The following is a 19091-nucleotide window of genomic DNA, read 5'->3' as shown; positions in this document are numbered from 1 at the left end:
AACTATCTTCTAATTCGCGGCGCGTCTGAAATCACTATGAGTACATTCAGTCAAACTGAGTTTCTGGCCGGTTCAACCTTACCTAAGCTAAACAACACAATTAGTTGTGACTTCAACCACGTAATTTTTTTATCGATTACATATTTTTTGCAGCATATAGCAGACACTACAAGTTGTTGGTATGTTTGAAAACTACTCTGAACTTGATTGAACCTAAATATGTTAAGATACATTTAGTTTCGTTATCCGTGAAGCTTACGGTGAGAAATCACCCAAACAATAGATTAAACTTTCTGGTGAAGTAAGGAAAAAAAAATCAGAATAAACTACGGCAGGCTGCAAAGAAAATTACAGCACCATGTGATATTTTGTTGTAAGCAAACAAAAACTTGTCCCCTAAGCAGCAAGAAAGTTGTATTCCAGGAGCCGTAGATTAAAATATATCTCTAAGTAGGCAAGCGTTGCGAGTCATGGAAAAAAGTTTATAGCTCAACGGGGAAATCGTTCTTTTGTCGCAGATCGCTGCTGATGCGCGCTATTGTGATATTCTATGTTTAACGAAATGTGTGATGAAAAGTGGATTCAACTTGCTTAACTTTTGTTGTTATGCATATAACTATTTGAAATCATACAAATAGCTAATATGTAAAATGTAAGTAAAGTTTAGTAGGTGTAACCATAGTTGGATTATATGTTAGATCTTAAGCAAGTAAGTAAACGCTACAAGCAAAATAATGGGATATTTATGTAGTTGCTCTGTATTTTTTTAGAGCAGCTAAGTTTGATTTGAAAACTTCTTTTCATTTACAAAGTAGTAATTACAAAATGATTGCATCGCTTAATTATGTATTCATTTTTAAACTAAACAAGTAAAGGTGTCTAAGTTCGGGTGTAACCGAACATTATATACTCAGCGTGAGCTTCAATTGTATAATGCATTTCAGATAAATTACTTTTCTACATAACACATGGCACCGCCCGTTTAAAAAAAAATATCTTCCCATTTCCTCTTACAATAAAAATTGATAAGTAAAATATCATTCATTCAAAACTATTTTTTGCTAAGTTATAGCTTATTATTCTAATCTACGACCCTTTTGAACTTATTTTATATCTAAGTTGCGGTGGTCTTTAACCGATGCCGTCCATTTTTACTAGAAATACTTTCCGCTATAAGGAAAATATGTGTACACAATTTCGTTACGATATGTTAATTTTTCTTCGAGTTATGGCTCCCGAAACATAGAAAATTGCTTAGTCATAAAAGGGGCGGTGCCACGCCAATTTTTAAAATTTGAAGTTTTTCCTATTTATTGTTATAAATCCACTTGGGAAATGAAATACCATTGATATAAAGCTCTTTTTTGCAAATATATAGCTTATTTTATTCGTCCACGACCCTTTTATATAAAAGTGGCCGTGGTCCTTAACCGATTTCGTTAATTTTTCTTCAAATCATTACTTATAGTAAGGGCAACCTCTCTGACGAATTTTGTTACGATAGGTTTAACGATTTTTGATTTATGATGAATAATATTTGTAAAATTGATTTTATCACAAGAGGGCGGTGCCATGTCCATTTAAAAAAAAATTTCAAAATTTTTATCAAGAGTCTCAGTATCAGTCCACATGTCAAATTTCAACATTCTAGGTGTATTATTTACTAAATTATCAGTTTTTTTGTGTTTTCCAAAATGTTATATATATTATCATCCGATTTTCAGCTCATTTTCAATATCAATCTATTCTGGGTCCAGATAAGCTAGTGTACCAAATTTGGTGAAGATATCTTAATATTTACTCAAGTTGTCGTGTTAACGGACGGACGGACGGACGAACGGACATGGCTCAATTAAATTTTTTTCGATACTAATGATTTTGATATATGGAAGTCTATATCTAGCTCGATTCCTTTATACCTGTACAACTAACCGTTATCCAATCAAAGTTAATATACTCTGTGTGCAAAGCACGCTGAGTATAAAAATGGCATTAAATTAAATTAAATATTGTTAGATGGAAAGATGTAGGTTGAAGTTTTCTATCAATGAAGTGTGTTGCGACTAACTATTATAAATAAGAATTGAAAGTTTTGTAATATATATAATGTATATTTATTTTTTTGAAGTACACACAAAAAAGGTACGCCATTGCGTATGAGTAATATTTTTTGAATTTTTTTGTCTGGTATACAAATTTTCAGCTTTTATAAATGTTTTGTTTGGCTTTAACGAAAAATTTTGCACAACTGCAATTTTTTTCTTTTTAATTAACTTTGGTTTTTGTAAGCTGCCTTAATTTTGATGATATTATTTGTTTTTATTATGCTGCGAATTCAATAAAAAAAACCTAAAACTTTTTGCAAACGTTTTTATATCACAATTCAACTATTTTTTCAAGCTACAGTACAACGCTCCTGTAAATGCCTGTAAAGCATGAAGCAGACACCCAGCCAAAGTTTTCAAGCTAAAGTTAGATGTAATTAAAAATTATTAAGTTGAACAAGCAATAAAGTTGCCAACTATTATTGACAGGCAGCAAATTAGTGCAAGCGTACAATTAAAGCTGAAATACTAAATTGACTAAGGCAACTGAAGCTCATTGGTAATGTGAGTTATAAGAACTTTAGTTTGCAAACTTTAAGTTATTAAAATGGTTGATTCAAATTGTTTTGTTATGCTCCATCATCTTTTACTATAAGAGATTTTAAAATTTTCAATACTTTTGAGCTTTTCCACTCAGTTACAAAAATCTTGCTTTGAATTGACCTGAACAATCCAAGGAACACAATATGGGAGAAATGGGCTATAAATAACAGACACTTTACAAAGAAATCTATGCTCACACGTGCATGGCAAATTTTCTTTATCCCTTCTTACAATTTTCCTCATTTGTACTCGTTTTATTCTTGGCAAGTTTAATTGATATCTATATTAGGGTGGATCGATTTGTATGGACGAAAAATAACCGATATCGCCCATCGATTTTTCGATGGGATTTGGACTAAGGAATAAAAGTTCCACTACGCATACCCAAAAATATACCCATTTTTTTTTACTTTTTTCGACTTTGATTTTTAAGGTTTTTTTCATGACCTAAAAAAATTTCATATGTATACCCTGTCCGATCCAAAAGTGTCCACTAAAAACGTTGTCGATAACAGTTTTCTGAGAAAAAAATATATATCTGAAAATCTTACAATCAAATGAAAATTTTTTTGTAGGTCATGAAAAAAACCTTAAAAATCAAAGTCGAAAAATAGTCAAAAAATGAAATTTCGCAGGCTCGAAAATTATTTTTTTGGGTATGCGTAGTGGAACTTTTTTTCCTGAGCCCAAATCCTATCGAAAAATCGATGGCGCGATATCGGTTAATAAATCGACCTAGTCTAATGTATGTGCAATGAAACTGCGAATACCTTATGCGGTTAAAATATTCATAAACATTTTACGGAAAAAGGAAACAAAATCTCTCATATCTCTCGAAATACAGAAAGTTATTTGATTGATAAGGATGGAAAAAAACAATTGTAGTACTAATATAAAGCATTTAGAAAAAATATAAAAATTTATATCATACACAAGATTGTACAACCACCGGCCCATATCCTATTTGCTGAGATAAAATCTATAATAAATTGAGTTTCCTCAAATATCGTCTTGCGCACTTAAGTACATAAGAGCGTATCATGATGTATGAAGAAAAACGGGAAAAATTATTTTCTATTAGATGAAACAAGGAAACAACGGTGTCCTATGATGGGATCATCGGTGGCCAGCAACAGCAGTAAAAACTATCACGATAGTAGACGAATAACTGAGGCCGTAAAGGACTATACTCAGCACTGAGGAGTATCGGTGCTACGAAAATTGGGCAATGGTATAATAACGGGCGACCAGTCATCGCAGAAGCAAAGAGAGCTGGTAGCGGATCCAGAGGTAAAAGTTTGGTAGGGGGTGCTCTTTCTAAGCTGTCGGCTATAGATTCTTCTTCCAGCGGTGCGGACATCCCTTTAGTTAGGCGCTTAATAAGACTGTCTTCGGGCTCTGACCACATAACTGTACACCACAGTCTAAGCACTCGCACGTTTCCTGGTAGGTACTTGATTGGAGAGCGAAGTAGTACCAGCAGAACCACGTAATGCGACCGAAGGGCTGAGATGTGAAGTGCACCTCAAGCAACAGCGGTAGTCCCTGTATGATGTACGGGCAGAGCCCGAGCTCGCGAAAGGTTTTGTAAAGTGTTATCACGGTTGATAGCTCTTTACCCGATATATGTACACAGATTCGATAGGTTCCGAAAACCAAAACTATTGAGGTATGTGCGCGACTATCTCTAAAATGATTTGAGCACAACGCACATTCAAGGCCAAAGGCTCACCTGAACCTCTCTTTTCGTAAGTAACTTGGGGTCGCCAGAGAGCGATTAAATTCATATTTGTAAGAGAACCCTCCTTGTATGAGTGAGTTTCGCAATTGTAGTCAGTTCGCGGGTGTTGGTACGTCAACTGTTTGTGACGATTCGTTGTTGGGGGAGAAGCAAATCTCAAAGCAAATATCTTTAAATATATAGCTATGTTCATAAAATAGTAGAGAAACATAGTAATATACGTCAATAGATTTACTGTAAATGGCGCCGATAATAATATTTTTTCAATTTTAAAACCCTCACAATTCAAACCAAATTAATGTACAAATTTCATGCGTATGTATGAATGTATATAAAATATTTGTTTCGACATTTCTTTACTTACCATCGGATGTCACTAGCCGACTTCTCGCTAAATCAGCTTTATTTGCTACCAATATGACAGCCTTTTGTGCGATATTTTGATTGGTCCACAACACTTGCAGAACATGTTCGGCCACATTGAAGCTGCTACGGTCAGCAGCAGAATAAATTACGCAATAGCCATGCGGATCATAATTGGTTAAACAATCATCGGGCTATTAAATAAAGAAAAAGATAAATTGAATTTTCAGCAAGCTAAGTAAAAGAATTGTATAATAATAACTAAAAAAAAAATAGATGACCAATTTTAGTAAGCTGATTTATTTGCGCGATATTAATATAGCAATCCAAGTAAGACAAAAAAAAAACCGCCATTATACAAAAACCAGCACTTGCGGCTAAAATTTGCCTATCAGAACTGTTTGGCTAATAACATCGCTTTGTGCAAACTTAAGTGTCACTGATACTTACATAAATACTCATTCAATTATTATAAGTTAAGTTTGTCGAAGTTACCTTAAGTATGTGGTCATGAAAACGAAACGCCTATGGAAATGGTGCTTAAATGTTAAGCTTTATGATTATATAGAGCTAAATGACTAAAGGTCACGAACAGGCACTGCAGCTTGACTGTGAATTCAATTCATATGAGTTTCCAAAATTAATGGCATACTACACACATACACACATTCAATTATACAAATATTGTTGATGTAGGAGATGGCACATGATCGGGAGTATGCATACAGCTGTGTTATTGTTTAAACGCTTTCTATGTATGTGTGTACGAGTAAAACTTTGTATTTCCAGTATTTGCTTAGCTTTTAGGTGTGTCAAAAGCATCAACATCATCATCATCAATGAATGACCAAAGTACTTATGTAAAGATCATGTGGGCCTTAACGGTTATGTCTGGCTCTTAATGGATTTGTTTGTTTTTAGCTGTGGTACAGCAAATGCAGTAAAAAAGGTGAATGATTTAGTCATTCAAAATATTGCGGTTAAAGGTGTGTAGTCAAAATAGAGCAAAGCTAAAAGAATAGGTCAATAGGTAGAAAAAAATTCTTCGAATTGTTTTTATACTTGGAACATACGTTTCGTTCGAAAAAAAAAGTATAAACCAGAAATAGGTATAATGAAAAAACGATATAAAGATTGAACATGTGTAGTAGACTCAATCGAAATTTGCAAAAGAGAACTTATTCATAAATAAGCTATTCTTCCATAATGATAGATATGTAATATTGACTCAGACTCAAAACTCACTCATAACGAGCACGAAATTGGCAGTGGTAATTTTTATCAACTGCGTCAATCAACATTTTTATACTCAGCTGAGCAGAGCTAACAGTATATTAATTTTGTTCGCATAACGGTACCCCGTAACGGCATAAATTAAACGAGATAGATATAGACTTCTATATATCAAAATGATCTGGGCGAAAAAAGAAATTCATTTAGCCATGTCCGTCCGACACGATAACTTGAGTATATTTTGAGATATCTTAATGAAATTTGGTATATAAGTTCCTGGGCACTCAGCTCAGAGCGCTATTTAAAATGGACGAAATCGGACTATAACCATGCCCCCTTTTTGATATCGAAAATTTCGAAAAACCGAAAAAGTGCGATAATTCATTACCAAAGCGATAAAACTTGGTAGGTGGGTTGACCTTATGACGCTGAATAGAAAATTAGTAAAATCTTGGACAATGGGCGTGGCACCGCCCACTTTTAAAAGAAGATAATTTAAAAGGTTTGCAGGCTGTAATTTTGCAGCTGAGTATGTTATGTTCGGTTACACCAGAACTTAGCCTTCCCTACTTGTTTTATTTTCGATTATTAAAAAAAAAATAATTTAAGAAATTGAGTGACACAAATTAGGGAAGCCAATTTCAAAAACGTTTCCAAAAAAATTGGAAATTTTAGAAAATTGTTTACTTTGAATTTTTTCAGTTTCTTGCGTATGCGGTTTTGTAGTCTAATCAGTTTTAGTCATAGAAAGAATGAGCTATGATATGTAGATCTCTTACAATTCGCATTGATTTTTGACAATTTTCTTTCGGGGGCGTGTTTCAAATTTGCTTCCACACGAAGTGTGCAAAATTTTATTTTTTATACAATACTTGGTGATTTTTCTAAAGCTTCAAAACTTTTCCTGTTCGCTTGGAAAAATAGGGCAACAAAATTAAATTAAGCGACTGGCTTATTTCCTTTTGCTTTTCAATAGACATTTTTTTTCTAAGCGAACAGAAATAATTTTGAGGCTGTAAAATGACCCCAATTATTTATTTCTAATAATGGCTATGTCACATATTGGCCACCTTTAACATGGAATCTTGCACCCAGTTTATTATCTTTATTTGTAACATCTTAATTTTAATTTTATATTTAACTTACCGTCATTTCTGTGTATGCATGATCAATAAAAATTAATTCCGACTCTTCGCCGTTCAATAATACTGACACGGATTTTTCACCAGATTCATCATCTTTAAAAAATATAATAATAAGATTTTATTTTAGTAAGATTTTTCCATTAAAATTAGTTGCTAGATGTTCAAAGTAAATTAAAACTAATCTAATACTTCAATAAAATCTACCATATAACTAAACCAACAACTATAACTAACAAAAAGCTACAAGAAATTTTTGACAGCGGTTGGGCCATGAAAATAAACATGCAGCAACGAAATTAAGGGTAAAGCACAGTAAATTTAAGTTGCAGTTGAAATATATATTCTATATTACTTATTTGATGAAATTTACATGTATAGAGACATATGTGTGTTGATCAAGCAATGTATGTATATGGCTGTTTATTAGAGTGGGTCAAATTTATTGTTGAAAAGGCACATCCAGTTTCTGAATCTATGGGTCATACTGAGTAATATTGCCCATGGGACCATAGGTCTGAAATGAATTTCGAGCCTCCCTAATTTTGTTACAAAATAGTTTTTGTTTTTAGAAATTTTTATTATTATTTTTGTTAGAAAATATTTTGGGCTATTTAAAAATTGAATGTACATTATGGAAAAGTAAAATATTCGTCGCTATAGGGCGCTTTCCTACTATTTTTCGCATTTTATGGATCCTCTTTGGGGAAAATCGGCGAATTTGTTGCAAAAATCGACGAATATTTTACGTCTCCATATTGCAAATTCAATTCTAAATAGCCCAAAATATTTTCTAATAAAAATTTCTAAACAAAATTTTTTTTCTAACAAAATTAGGGAGGCTCGAAATTCATTTCAGACATATGGTCCCATGGACAATATTACTCAGTATGACCCATAGATTCAGAAACGGGATGTGCACCTGAAGTTTTTTCCCCATGCAATTTGACCCGCCCTAGTGTTTATGCTTCTAATTATGGAATGCAATATTCGGCCTTATTCTAACTGTCTAAATAAGACCCCACTTAAAGCCAAATTTTAGTCTAAACATTAAGTTAGATTGCATAAAAATTGTAATCATCGAATTTGCGCCAACAACATTTATTTTTTTAATAGAATATCATTTCTATATTCACAATAAGACTGATTAAGTTTGTGGTCAATTGCTATCAAAATAAAAAATTTGAAAAGGTTTTAGCCTGGCGTCTAAAATTTCTTATTTCTTGAAAGTCAGTTTTCATACTATACCGTTGTTATGTGGGTGTGTATGTACTGGTGTATGCAGATGTATCTTTGTGAGGTTACATAACATGGTGTTACAAAAATGGCAAAAGGAAAATACCTGGGAATTTGTACCAGTTTTCTAGTAGATATCGAAGATCAAACAATGACTGCATACAAGATTTTCCTCGAACAACCCCAAAATTGTGGGTTACGCGCAAAAAACCTGGTTTCGTACTTTTAGGCCCTTGCTAGTTATAGGCTACTTTGTTGATTATTAAACGTTTTTCAATTTCTCTCCAGACCAAACAAGAAGAGATTTAGAGCTTTAGAACGGTATATATATCAGCAAGGATATGTGTGTATTCACTCAACAAACCCATTTTTTATATTAATTGATTTGTTGGGTAAATATACACGAGTATATCCCAAGTATATCCCAAAAAGTGTGTTTGCCATTTGAAAGAATGAACATTTGTCTATCCAAAACTTATATACGTTTGGGTCATGTCAGTCAAGTGCAAAGGGTGATTCTAAATTAAGACAACAATGGGCCAAGTAAATATTTCTTAGCCGTTGTGATACAATTTTACATTTTTTCAAATTTTCTTTTCGTACAAATTTTAATTACTCAGTCAGTTTCTGGCATATGAAAGAAAATATATACTCATTGAACTCATAATCAATTGCCAGTTTGATGTGATATTGGTTAGGTATAGTCTTTTAATAAATTAGTGCATAAAAATAGCATTGTTCATTGAGCAAATTTCCACATTTGTGTCCTGTTTTCCTAGTTGATAGGTGTTGAAAAGGTTCGAGTCTCTTTTTATATGATTTGGAGAAATTACTGAATGTCGGGTAATAGCTAACAAAGTTATAGGCTCGCAAGGGTCCAAAGGTACTAAAAACCGGTTTTTAGGCCGTAACTCACGATTTTGTGGGTGTCCGGGGAAAATCTTGTATGCAGACGTTCTTAGATCTTTGGGATCTACTAGAAAAATGGTATGAATTCACAGGTATTTTTTGGATGTCACACAGTGTAATTTATCTACAGGTAAAATGCAAACGATGATTATAATTTTGTCAGATTTGTGCGAGGCTTACTCAAATATGAGAACTGTAATTGTAATATCGGCAAAAATAATTAAAATTTGTAAAATTGTGTTTTTATTAAGAATAGCTCACAAGTAAAACAATTTTGCGTCTGTTTATAAATGTAATATATATGGCATTGGGTATACGTTTCGTGAGCTAACTTAAAAATCAGCAAACAATGCACCTGAGCGTATACGCAAAAATACAGTGTTGATACGGTGACCATACTATCATATCCACATAGAGAACAAGCGCATGAACTCGAACGATCCAATATGCCGCTGACTTAATGATGGGCCAAGTTACAGTGAAAAGCGATTGCTAACTATATTTGGCAACTAACTCTCTCTAACTTTATCACAGTACAGCTCTTTTAAATTTCAGAAACTTTTATGGGACAAATTGAGATGCAATGGAAACAATTAAGGAAAAAATTAGTTTTGTTGATTTTGATACAGGGCGGTTAATTGGTGTACTCTTATGTAGAAGTGATTATGTAAATTCCTGTAAAATTTGATTCGAAGATAATCCGCTTTATGCGCTGTGCCATCTTCAGAACCATTTTTCGTTGTGATCAGCTTAAGGTTTTTTTTTATACTTCGTAGGCACAAGAAGGCAAAACTGTACCTGCGAAATACAAACGCAAAACGAACGATAAAAAGTAAAAATTAGCCTAAAGATGGCATAAGGCCAAAACCGATGCAATGCAATGTACATCCATTTAAAGATGATATCGCGGCTATTTTGGAATAATTTCAAATTATTTCGGATTGTTTTGAACTTCTTTCGGAACAATTTCAGAGCTATCTCCGCGGTCACTTCAAGGCTGTTATAAGGATCTTACTTACTTACTTAATTGCCGCTTAACCGTCTAAACGGTTATCGCCGTCCAACAAGGCGCCGCAGTCGCTCCTTCGCTCCGCCAGCCGGTGCCAATTGGTCACACCAAGGGAGTTTAAATCGTTTTCCACCTGGTCCTTCCAACGGAGTGAGGGACGCCCTCTACCTCTACCTACTTCCATAGACGGGTTCCGATAGAAAAACTTTCTTGGCCGAATCATCGTTTTTCATTCGCATAACATGGCCTAGCCAGCGCAGCCGCTGCGTTTTATTTCGCTGGATGTTGATGTCTGCGTATAGCTCATACAGCTCATCATTAAATCTTGTTCGGTACTCGCCATCGCCAACGCGTAGAGGTCCATAAATCTTTCGAAGAACTTTTCTCTCGAACACTCCCAAAGCCGCTTCATCTGCTGTTGTCATGCTCCATGCTTCTGCCCCATATAGCAGGACGGGTACGATAAGTGACTTGTAGAGTATGATTTTCGTTCGCCGAGAGAGGACTTTACTTTTCAATTGCCTACCTAGTCCAAAGTAGCATTTATTGGCAAGATTGATTTTTCGCTGGATTTCAGTGCTGATGTTGTTGCTAGTGTTGATGCTGGTTCCCAAATAAACGAAGTCTTTTCCTATTTCGAAATTATGGCTGCCTACAGAAGCGTGGTTGACAAGGCGCAAATGCGCTGACTCTTTGCTCGATGACAGCAGGTACTTCGTTTTGTCATCATTCACCATAAAACCCATCTTTACCGCTTCTTTTTCCAGTTTCGAGTAAGCAGAATTAACAGCGCGGGTGTTTAGGCCGATGATATCAATGTCATCAGCATATGCCCGTAATTGCACGCTTTTATAGTATATTTTTCCAGTGCGGTTAAGTTCTGCAGCTAGTATAATTTTCTCCAGCATCAAATTAAAGAAATCCCATGATAGGGGGTCACCCTGCCTGAAACCTCGTTTAGTTTCGAACGGCTCGGAGAGGTCCTTCCCAATTCTGACTGAGCTGATGGTGTTGCTCAACGTCATTTTGCACAGCCGTATAAGTTTTGCGGGGAAACCAAATTCTGACATAGCGGCATAACGGCAGCTCCTTTTCGTGCTGCCGAAGGCGGCTTTAAAGTCGACGAAGAGGTGATGTGTGTCGATTCTTTTTTCAGGGGTTTTTTTCCAAGATTTAGCGCATTGTGAAAATCTGTTCGATGGTAGATTTACCAGGCCTGAAGCCGCACTGATAAGGTCCAATCAGCCGGTTCACGGTGGGCTTCAATCTTACGCACAATACACTTGAAAGGACCTTATATGCGATATTAAGAAGGCTGATTCCACGATAGTTGGTGCATTTTGCAGTATCCCCCTTCTTGTGCACTGGGCACACTTAGATTCCAACCGTCGGGCATGCACTCTTCCGCCCATATTTTGCTAAGAAGCTGCTGCATGCGACTTACCAACTCCTCGCCACCGTACTTGAATAGCTCCGCAGGCAATCCATCAGCGCCCACGGCCTTTTTGTTTTTCAATCTGGTTTTTGCTATTCTAACTTCGTCATAATCGGGCGGAGGGACGTATATTCCATCATCATCGATTGCGGGATCGGGTTCTTCATCTCTGCGCGGTGAATTGCTGCCTCCATTTAGGAGAACAGAGAAGTGTTCCCTCCATAATCTAAGCACGCTCTGGACATCAATTACAAGGTCGCCGTTTTCGTTCCTACAGGAGTTTGGCCCGGTCTTAAAACCTTCCATCTGTCGCCGTATATTTTGTTAAAAGTTTCGGGCGTTTTTCCTGGTGGCTAGCAGCTCAAGCTCCTCGCACTCACGCCTTTCTGCTTCTGCTTTTTTCTTCCCGAAAAGGCGTCTCGCTGCCTTTTTCAACTCACGATAGCGTTCACACATTCCTCTTGTTGCGCTCGTTTTAACGTAGCCCTGTAGGCAGCGTCTTTTCTTTCAGTTCCAACGCGGCATTCTTCATCGTACCAGTTGTTTTTTCGTGGTCGCCGGTAACCAATTTTTTCCTCGGCGGCAGTACGAAGTGCTTTAGAAATATGCTCCCACTGCTCCTGAATTCCTTCAGGATGAGTTGTGCTCTCAGAGAGCAGGTGTGAGAGTCGAGTTGCGAAATCATTGGCAGTCTGTTGTGATTGAAGCTTTCCGACGTCTAGCTTTCTTTGTGTTTTTTGTTCCTTGGTTTTAGCCGCGTTGAGGCGGGTGCGTATTTTGGCTGCAACGAGATAATGGTCCGAGTCGATGTTAGGTCCTCGGATCGTGCGCACATCTAAAACACTGGAGGCATGCCGTCCGTCTATCACAACGTGATCGATCTGATTGCGAGTATTTCGATCAGGAGAGAGCCATGTAGCTTGATGTATCTTTTTATGCATGAACCTCGTGCTGGATATGACCATGTTTCGAGCACTGGCAAAGTCAATCAGCCTCAGTCCGTTAGGAGAAGTTTCATTGTGTAGGCTGAACTTTCCGACTGTAGGGCCAAAAACACCTTCTTTGCCCACCCTGGTTAAAGTCACCAAGCACGACTTTTATATCGTGACGGGGGAAGCGCTCGTATGTGCGTTCTAATTGTTCATAAAAAGTGTCTTTCACCTCATCGTCTTTCTCCTCTGTCGGGGCATGGGCGCAGATGAATGATATATTAAAACATTTTGCTTTTATTCTGATAGCGGCGAGACGTTCGTCCACAGGTGTGAACGCCAAAACTTGGCGACAAAGTCTCTCTCCCACCACGAATCCGACGCCGAAACTGCGCTTATTCGTATGTCCACTCCAATAGATGTCACAAATTTTGATCTTCTTTCTTCCTTGCTTCGTCCAACGCATTTCTTGGATGGCGGTGATATCAGATTTTACTTTGACGAGGACATCAACCAGCCGGGCATCTGCACCAATCCCATTCAGGGAGCGGACGTTCCAGGTGCATGCCCTCAATTCATTGTCCTTCAAACGTTTGCGATGGTCGTCGTCAATAGAGAGTGTATTTGTCCGAGGCTTGTTGTTAAATTTCATTGGAGTATGGTTTTACGTGGCGGGTCCCAAGCCCAGCGCACAACCCGCTCAGCGGGGGTGAAAATATTACTTGGCACGTTTATATAGCGAGCCACTTGCTCCAAGACAGACGCCCGCTTGCAGCCGCACCTAGAAGTGTACAGACGCTGCCGATGAGATCTCCCCCGGCTAGCGCTTAAACCGGCTATGTCAGAGTGGCTTAGCCAGGTTGTCGCCTTCTCACATTAGCTCACCGCTAAACGGATGTTTAGCGGCTACCCAGAGGTTACTTGGCCGCAAGCGACCGGCAGTAGTGAGCTGCTTGAACCGCATGCAAAAGAATCGCCCTGGCCATTCCCAGGTTAATGGCGGTCAGAAGCTTTCCCCACTTCCGTGGACTTCTACACTCGGCTCCATCATGGATCATGTCGGCGTTAATTTGGAATCGTTTCGAGACTTTTTATCGTGTTGCAGCTTTTTGTCGCGATCTTTTTGAGTTGATTTCAGCATAATTTTGGACGTATATATGAATATCTTCGTGATTTTTTTGGGATTATTGAAGAATAATTTCCCTATGAATTCTCAGATCCTTTCGCTAATATTTCGGGACTACCTCCGAATCATTTCGACTACCTAGATTTCAGCATCAGGATGGGAATATCGCTGGAGAACCTTGAGACAATATCGGTATTGTTATCGGCATTATTGTGGTAGTATGTGAGGGATATTTTCGAGACTACCTAGGAATCATTTTGATCCTTTCTCCAGAGCATTTCAGTGATGTTTTTCTTTATATTTTTTGACGGATTCCTTCCTCTTTGTGGCTTTCGAAATAATTTCAAGATTATTTTCGAGATTATTTAAAGTATTTGTTTAAAGTATTATTAGGCAACTATTTTGGGATGGGTTTGAGATGATTGATTACTTGGCGATTATTCCGGCATCTTTACAGGACCGTTTTGAGACAGACTGTTTTGCTGACCACAGTGGCGTAGTTTTAAGGATTATAATGGAACCATTTCATAAGCAACTAGTCTCCTTTCCCTTCAGGACATTTATAATAACTATACATATATTTTAGCGTCCGGAGTTTCAAATACACTACTACCTTTCATAGCACAGATGGTCACTGTATATTTTCCATCAAAAATCTCTGAAATATTATTCACTTTGCTTTGTTTTCACTTTCCTTAAATGTTGGAATTAGTACAAATGCTTGAAATAAGAATGTAGTTCTGGGGAACCATTTCATTCGTAATCAAAATCTGCTTATATGCTGTATTTGACCTTAAAGCAACTATTTGGATACCAGAAGCATCTTATATTTTAATTAAAGTATGTATGTTTTTGTAAAGGAGAGTTTGCTGAGCTAAGTATTTGCCTTTTCATTCACATAATAAATATGCTTTTAAAATAAAGCATAAAAGCTTATTGAGAAAAGTTTTTTTGTGGTAGAATGAGTGGCGGTTTTTGTTAACATCGGTGCTGAGATTCAGAAAAATTAACAAGGGTCAAATTAAATTTGATTGAATGCGGAAAGAAAAAAAGGAAATAAATTGAAAAGAATTTTAAAATACTGGTGTCGTGTGTTAAATGACTTTAGCCCTTTGAGTACTTCAACTGAGCTTCAGGTATAAGTTTTATAAAGCTTATTGTGCCCTTTTCTTACGATTATAAAATTTTAGGATACCAGCGTACACGATTTAATCTTTCAACAAGTGCGTATAGGGTTTTTATGTCAAAGGAGAACAAAAATGGAAAACGGGAAAATGGCAAAAGGGCACACATGTATATAAGAGCATAAATATTTGTCATTGGAAGTCCCTTTTTTATCCTAAAACAAATTAAAAAAAATCAAAAATCATTGAAGTGCTTAGTGAAACAAACCACGAAAGGATAATGACTTAAAGGAAAATGATAAAACGTAAACATAAAAGCGAACGTAACTTAACATTTCCAGTGGTTTTCACAGAACATAACACAATGAAATAAATGGAGTTAACTATTTGGAAGAAAAACTGAACTGTTTTGGAGAGAAAAGTTGATATTCTTGGCAAATAAAATAAAGAGAACCAATTCATACCAAATGCGTTGAAAAATAATAAAGAAAATTGCGACAAAATGTAACATTTTGTGAGAGGAATAATGCCATTTGTGGCCAAATTTTCAGTGACTAATGAGGCAAACACAACGTCTATATGTACTGTAAAATCAACAAATTGGCATTGTTGTTTTTGAATTGACCGATATTCGGTAAAGTTTTCCGGATTATAGTTTATACAAACGAGTTTTTTTGCCAAGGGAACAAATTTGTTTAGTCATTCAGAAGAGCAAATGTTGGCCTCAAGCTAATAATATTCTGTAAAAAGGATAGGTTCTCAATTAAACTAATAATTTTCTGTAAAAAAAATTCCTTTATTCGTAATTTTAATAGCCAACTGCAAATATTATAAAAATTCATCGGATAATTTTAAAGGGAAACTTACGCTCATGGCTTGCGCTACTTTGTTGTTAAGGCAATGGTGCCGCAGAAATCTCCGTCATAATACAGTTCTCTAATGTTGTCGAAAATCTGTTATTTTAACAGTTGTCGTTAGTATTCTTGGAGTAACAGTATTAATTGTTTGGTTAACTGAGCTATAGCTTACGTATGATGACACATTTTTTTTATTGATTTGACTTTTGCAACAGCCAATTCAGAATCATCAATTTGTTTGAAGTTGATTCAAAGGCTATTTGTAGTTCGTTTGATTTTGCCAGATTTTGTTTTTAAGAGAATGAAGTGGTTAAAAACAAACAGTATACGTCATTCATTAATGAAACTGAAAATGTGGCGGTGAAGGGAGATGGACGAGGTTTTTACGCAAGATTTGATTTAAACGTAATATATAATTGAGCTCGAATCGAACCTTGAATCATTTATCAATAGGCCGATAAAAACAAAAACAATTGTAATATACCAATGAAAATACAATAATTTAATAAGCTCGGAGGCGCAGCTGAGAAACGGAGAGAACTCGGTAAAGTTATACAGTAAGATTTAGCTTTGAAATTGAAATTGATAGAACAATAAACAATATTATATGTTCATGAACGTAGCAACGTTGAAACGTTGAAGCCTTATGAAGGTCTTATGACAATATAAAAATTTGAAAAGTTAAAGCGCAAAGCGGCTGGCGCGGGGAGGGGGCAGTGCTAAGGAGGGGAAATGGGACTATACTATTCTTTGCCGTCAAATTCGATTCAAACATGGCACATTTATGATAGACCGATCACAGTGCATTAACTTCATAAGTAAATGGGTGAAGCTAGTATAAGCTGAAAAGACCAGAGGAAAATGACTGCGCTACTTTATAGGATAAGATTTAACTTGAACATTTATCCCATTTCAGGATGAGTGACATTAGAACAATATAAGAAGTTAAAGGAGTAGCCAGATAGCACAGCGAGAGGGAAGCTAAAAAGAGCTGATAAATTTTGTTAGATGAAATTGAACAGTTTAGGCTCTTCAAGGTCTGATGAAATTACAATTACTTGATGAGGTCGTGGGCGTAGCTAGGAGGAAAGAAGATGTTGGCATGGAGGCAAGCTGTTTATGAGAACGGGGGTACAGCAAGGGTGTATTGTGCACTATTGAAGAGAGGTATATGATAATTGGGGGGCAAAGTCAGAATTTCTTTCGATTTCTCATTTGATATTAAATACAATAGTGAAGCAAGAATCATAACTATGCATGCATCTGAAAACATGCCATCCTTACATTATTATGTTTTAAATTATATGATTTTATCTAATGCGAAATTAAATTATGTTTTTGTTTTTAATAATAAAAACACTAAGAAACAAGCCTCGATTTTCATAATAAATTAGGAAGACTTATCCTAATTTATTATGAAAATCGAGGCGTGTTTCTTAGTGTTTTTTATTATTAAAAACAAAAACATAATTTAATTTCGCATTAGATAAAATCATATAATTTAAAACATAATAATGTAAGGATAAGTCTTCCTAATTTATTATGAAAAGCGAGGCTTGTTTCTTTTAAAAATGATATCTTCTTTCAAGTTTTGATTTATAAGTGATTGATATTTATTCATAATATATTTCATAAACTTTCAAAAGCTCCAAAGCGAAAAAAGAGATTAATTTCATCCTAAAAAAGCGTGGACCCCATATATCGATTGCTGAAATATAATTAGGTATTTGTAAACGTAAATATATTGTGGAAATATAACAAAATGTACCCAGGATGAAAAATATCACCTTAGCAAAAAAAACTCCGCAATATAATGAAATTAAACTTACAAAAAAAAAAAAAAAAAATATTGGATGCGATGCGAAACTAATCAGTTTTCTAGTTTTCACATTCAGTTTTTACAGGAAGAACATATGTATCTCATCATTCTTGCACCCTTGACGCAATGCGAACCAACTTTTCCAACGAATGTAATCAAAGTAGATTTTTCTTTTAATTTATCTGACTGGGGATATTGGCTCATTTTATTGCAAACATGTACGTACAAATAAAACATATGTAAATTAAATTAAATTCGCCAAACTTGACTAAAACTTATTAAGGACATGAAACAAGTTATTCACAGCAAAGCGAGGAGAAGAAGTTCGTCACCAGATACCAAAACAGCAAAGAAAATTTTGTTAAAGGCAAAGATGTTGACTCATTTCATTGCATAAATTTAGCATTTGAGGCTCTTACCATACATGAAAACGTAGGTTTATTGCTTTTGTTTTTTTGAAATGGATTAACTACACTTTAACCACCAAACACTAAAGTCAGTCAACCAACCAAGCCAAAACACCTTTCCCTTAAAATTTTAATTTTTCACTCAGGTCGTTTTATAAGGTATTGACGGGATGTCATTTGTCATATAAACATGTGGGTATACGACATTTGTTAAAAAAACCTGAGACAAACTTTCAAACTCTGGTATTGAATGACGGATGTAGTGTAACGAAATAAACGTGCGCGCATGTACTTAAGTAAATTATTTAGCAAGTATCAACCTAAGTATACAACTTTAAATACTTCCTGGAATGCATGAAAGTTTTGCTCACTTAGAACTTGAGAGCATTAAAATATATATGCACGTTTGGGTAGTCCTTAAAAATTGAATGAATAATTTTTTCAGTTTCATGTCTGCATTTAATACGTCATATTATTTCGGAGAATTTAAAAAAATGTAGTAAAAACACAAAAAATATATAAAATTTCCCCAGAGAAAACTAGGCACGTATTACGTTTTACGCCCCATGATCGAATCTTCTTTTTTAACTCACAATAAGATATCATTGTTTGAATAAGTTTGCCAGTTGCATAGTTATATATATGCGAGTATAAAAGTGTGTTTGTATGCAACTTTTGAACTCCGAAACTAATCCGCCGGTTTTATTCAAATTCGCAGGATAGCCTCACAGCAAACCGGATAGAGTTCCTGTGAAAATATATGTAGCCCTTTGCCTAGATTAGTATTAACTCAACTTTTTTTCCGGGAAATTGACCAGGGACCCACTGAGACAAGGACTTCGACTTGAGCTAGGACTGGAACTGGTATTAGTATTTATGATACTTTTTTTTGCAGAAAGTGGAACAGGGACCCAACATTTGATCTATAGATATCCCTTTGCCTAGATTAGTATTTACTCAAGTTGTTTCCGCTAAATGGACCAGGCACCGACTGGGACAGGGACTTTGACTTGGGCTAGGACTGTAAGTGGAACGGGAACGGCAATAAGGGATGCAGAAGAAAAAGAGCAACTAGAGAGGAGAGAAACGTAGCTAAGTTAGACTAAGATAGAA

General features: G+C 35.8%; 1 protein-coding gene across 3 annotated transcripts in view; it reads right to left on the bottom strand.

Moving 5' to 3' along the window:
• Positions 1-19091, bottom strand: part of Rgk1 (Rad, Gem/Kir family member 1) — a 244473-nt gene that overhangs the window by 23187 nt on the left and 202195 nt on the right. For all 3 annotated transcript variants that reach the window (XM_067774183.1, XM_067774182.1, XM_067774184.1), the window contains 2 exons: positions 7132-7223; positions 4754-4946 (listed from right to left, as the gene is read on the bottom strand). In XM_067774183.1, coding sequence (XP_067630284.1) covers positions 4754-4946; positions 7132-7223 — 285 coding nt within the window. The remainder of the gene's footprint in view (positions 1-4753; positions 4947-7131; positions 7224-19091) is intronic.

Source organism: Eurosta solidaginis, chromosome 3 (assembly GCF_040869045.1).
Source record: "Eurosta solidaginis isolate ZX-2024a chromosome 3, ASM4086904v1, whole genome shotgun sequence".
Lineage (NCBI taxonomy): Eukaryota > Metazoa > Arthropoda > Insecta > Diptera > Tephritidae > Eurosta > Eurosta solidaginis.
This window is presented reverse-complemented; position numbering and strand designations above follow the sequence as displayed.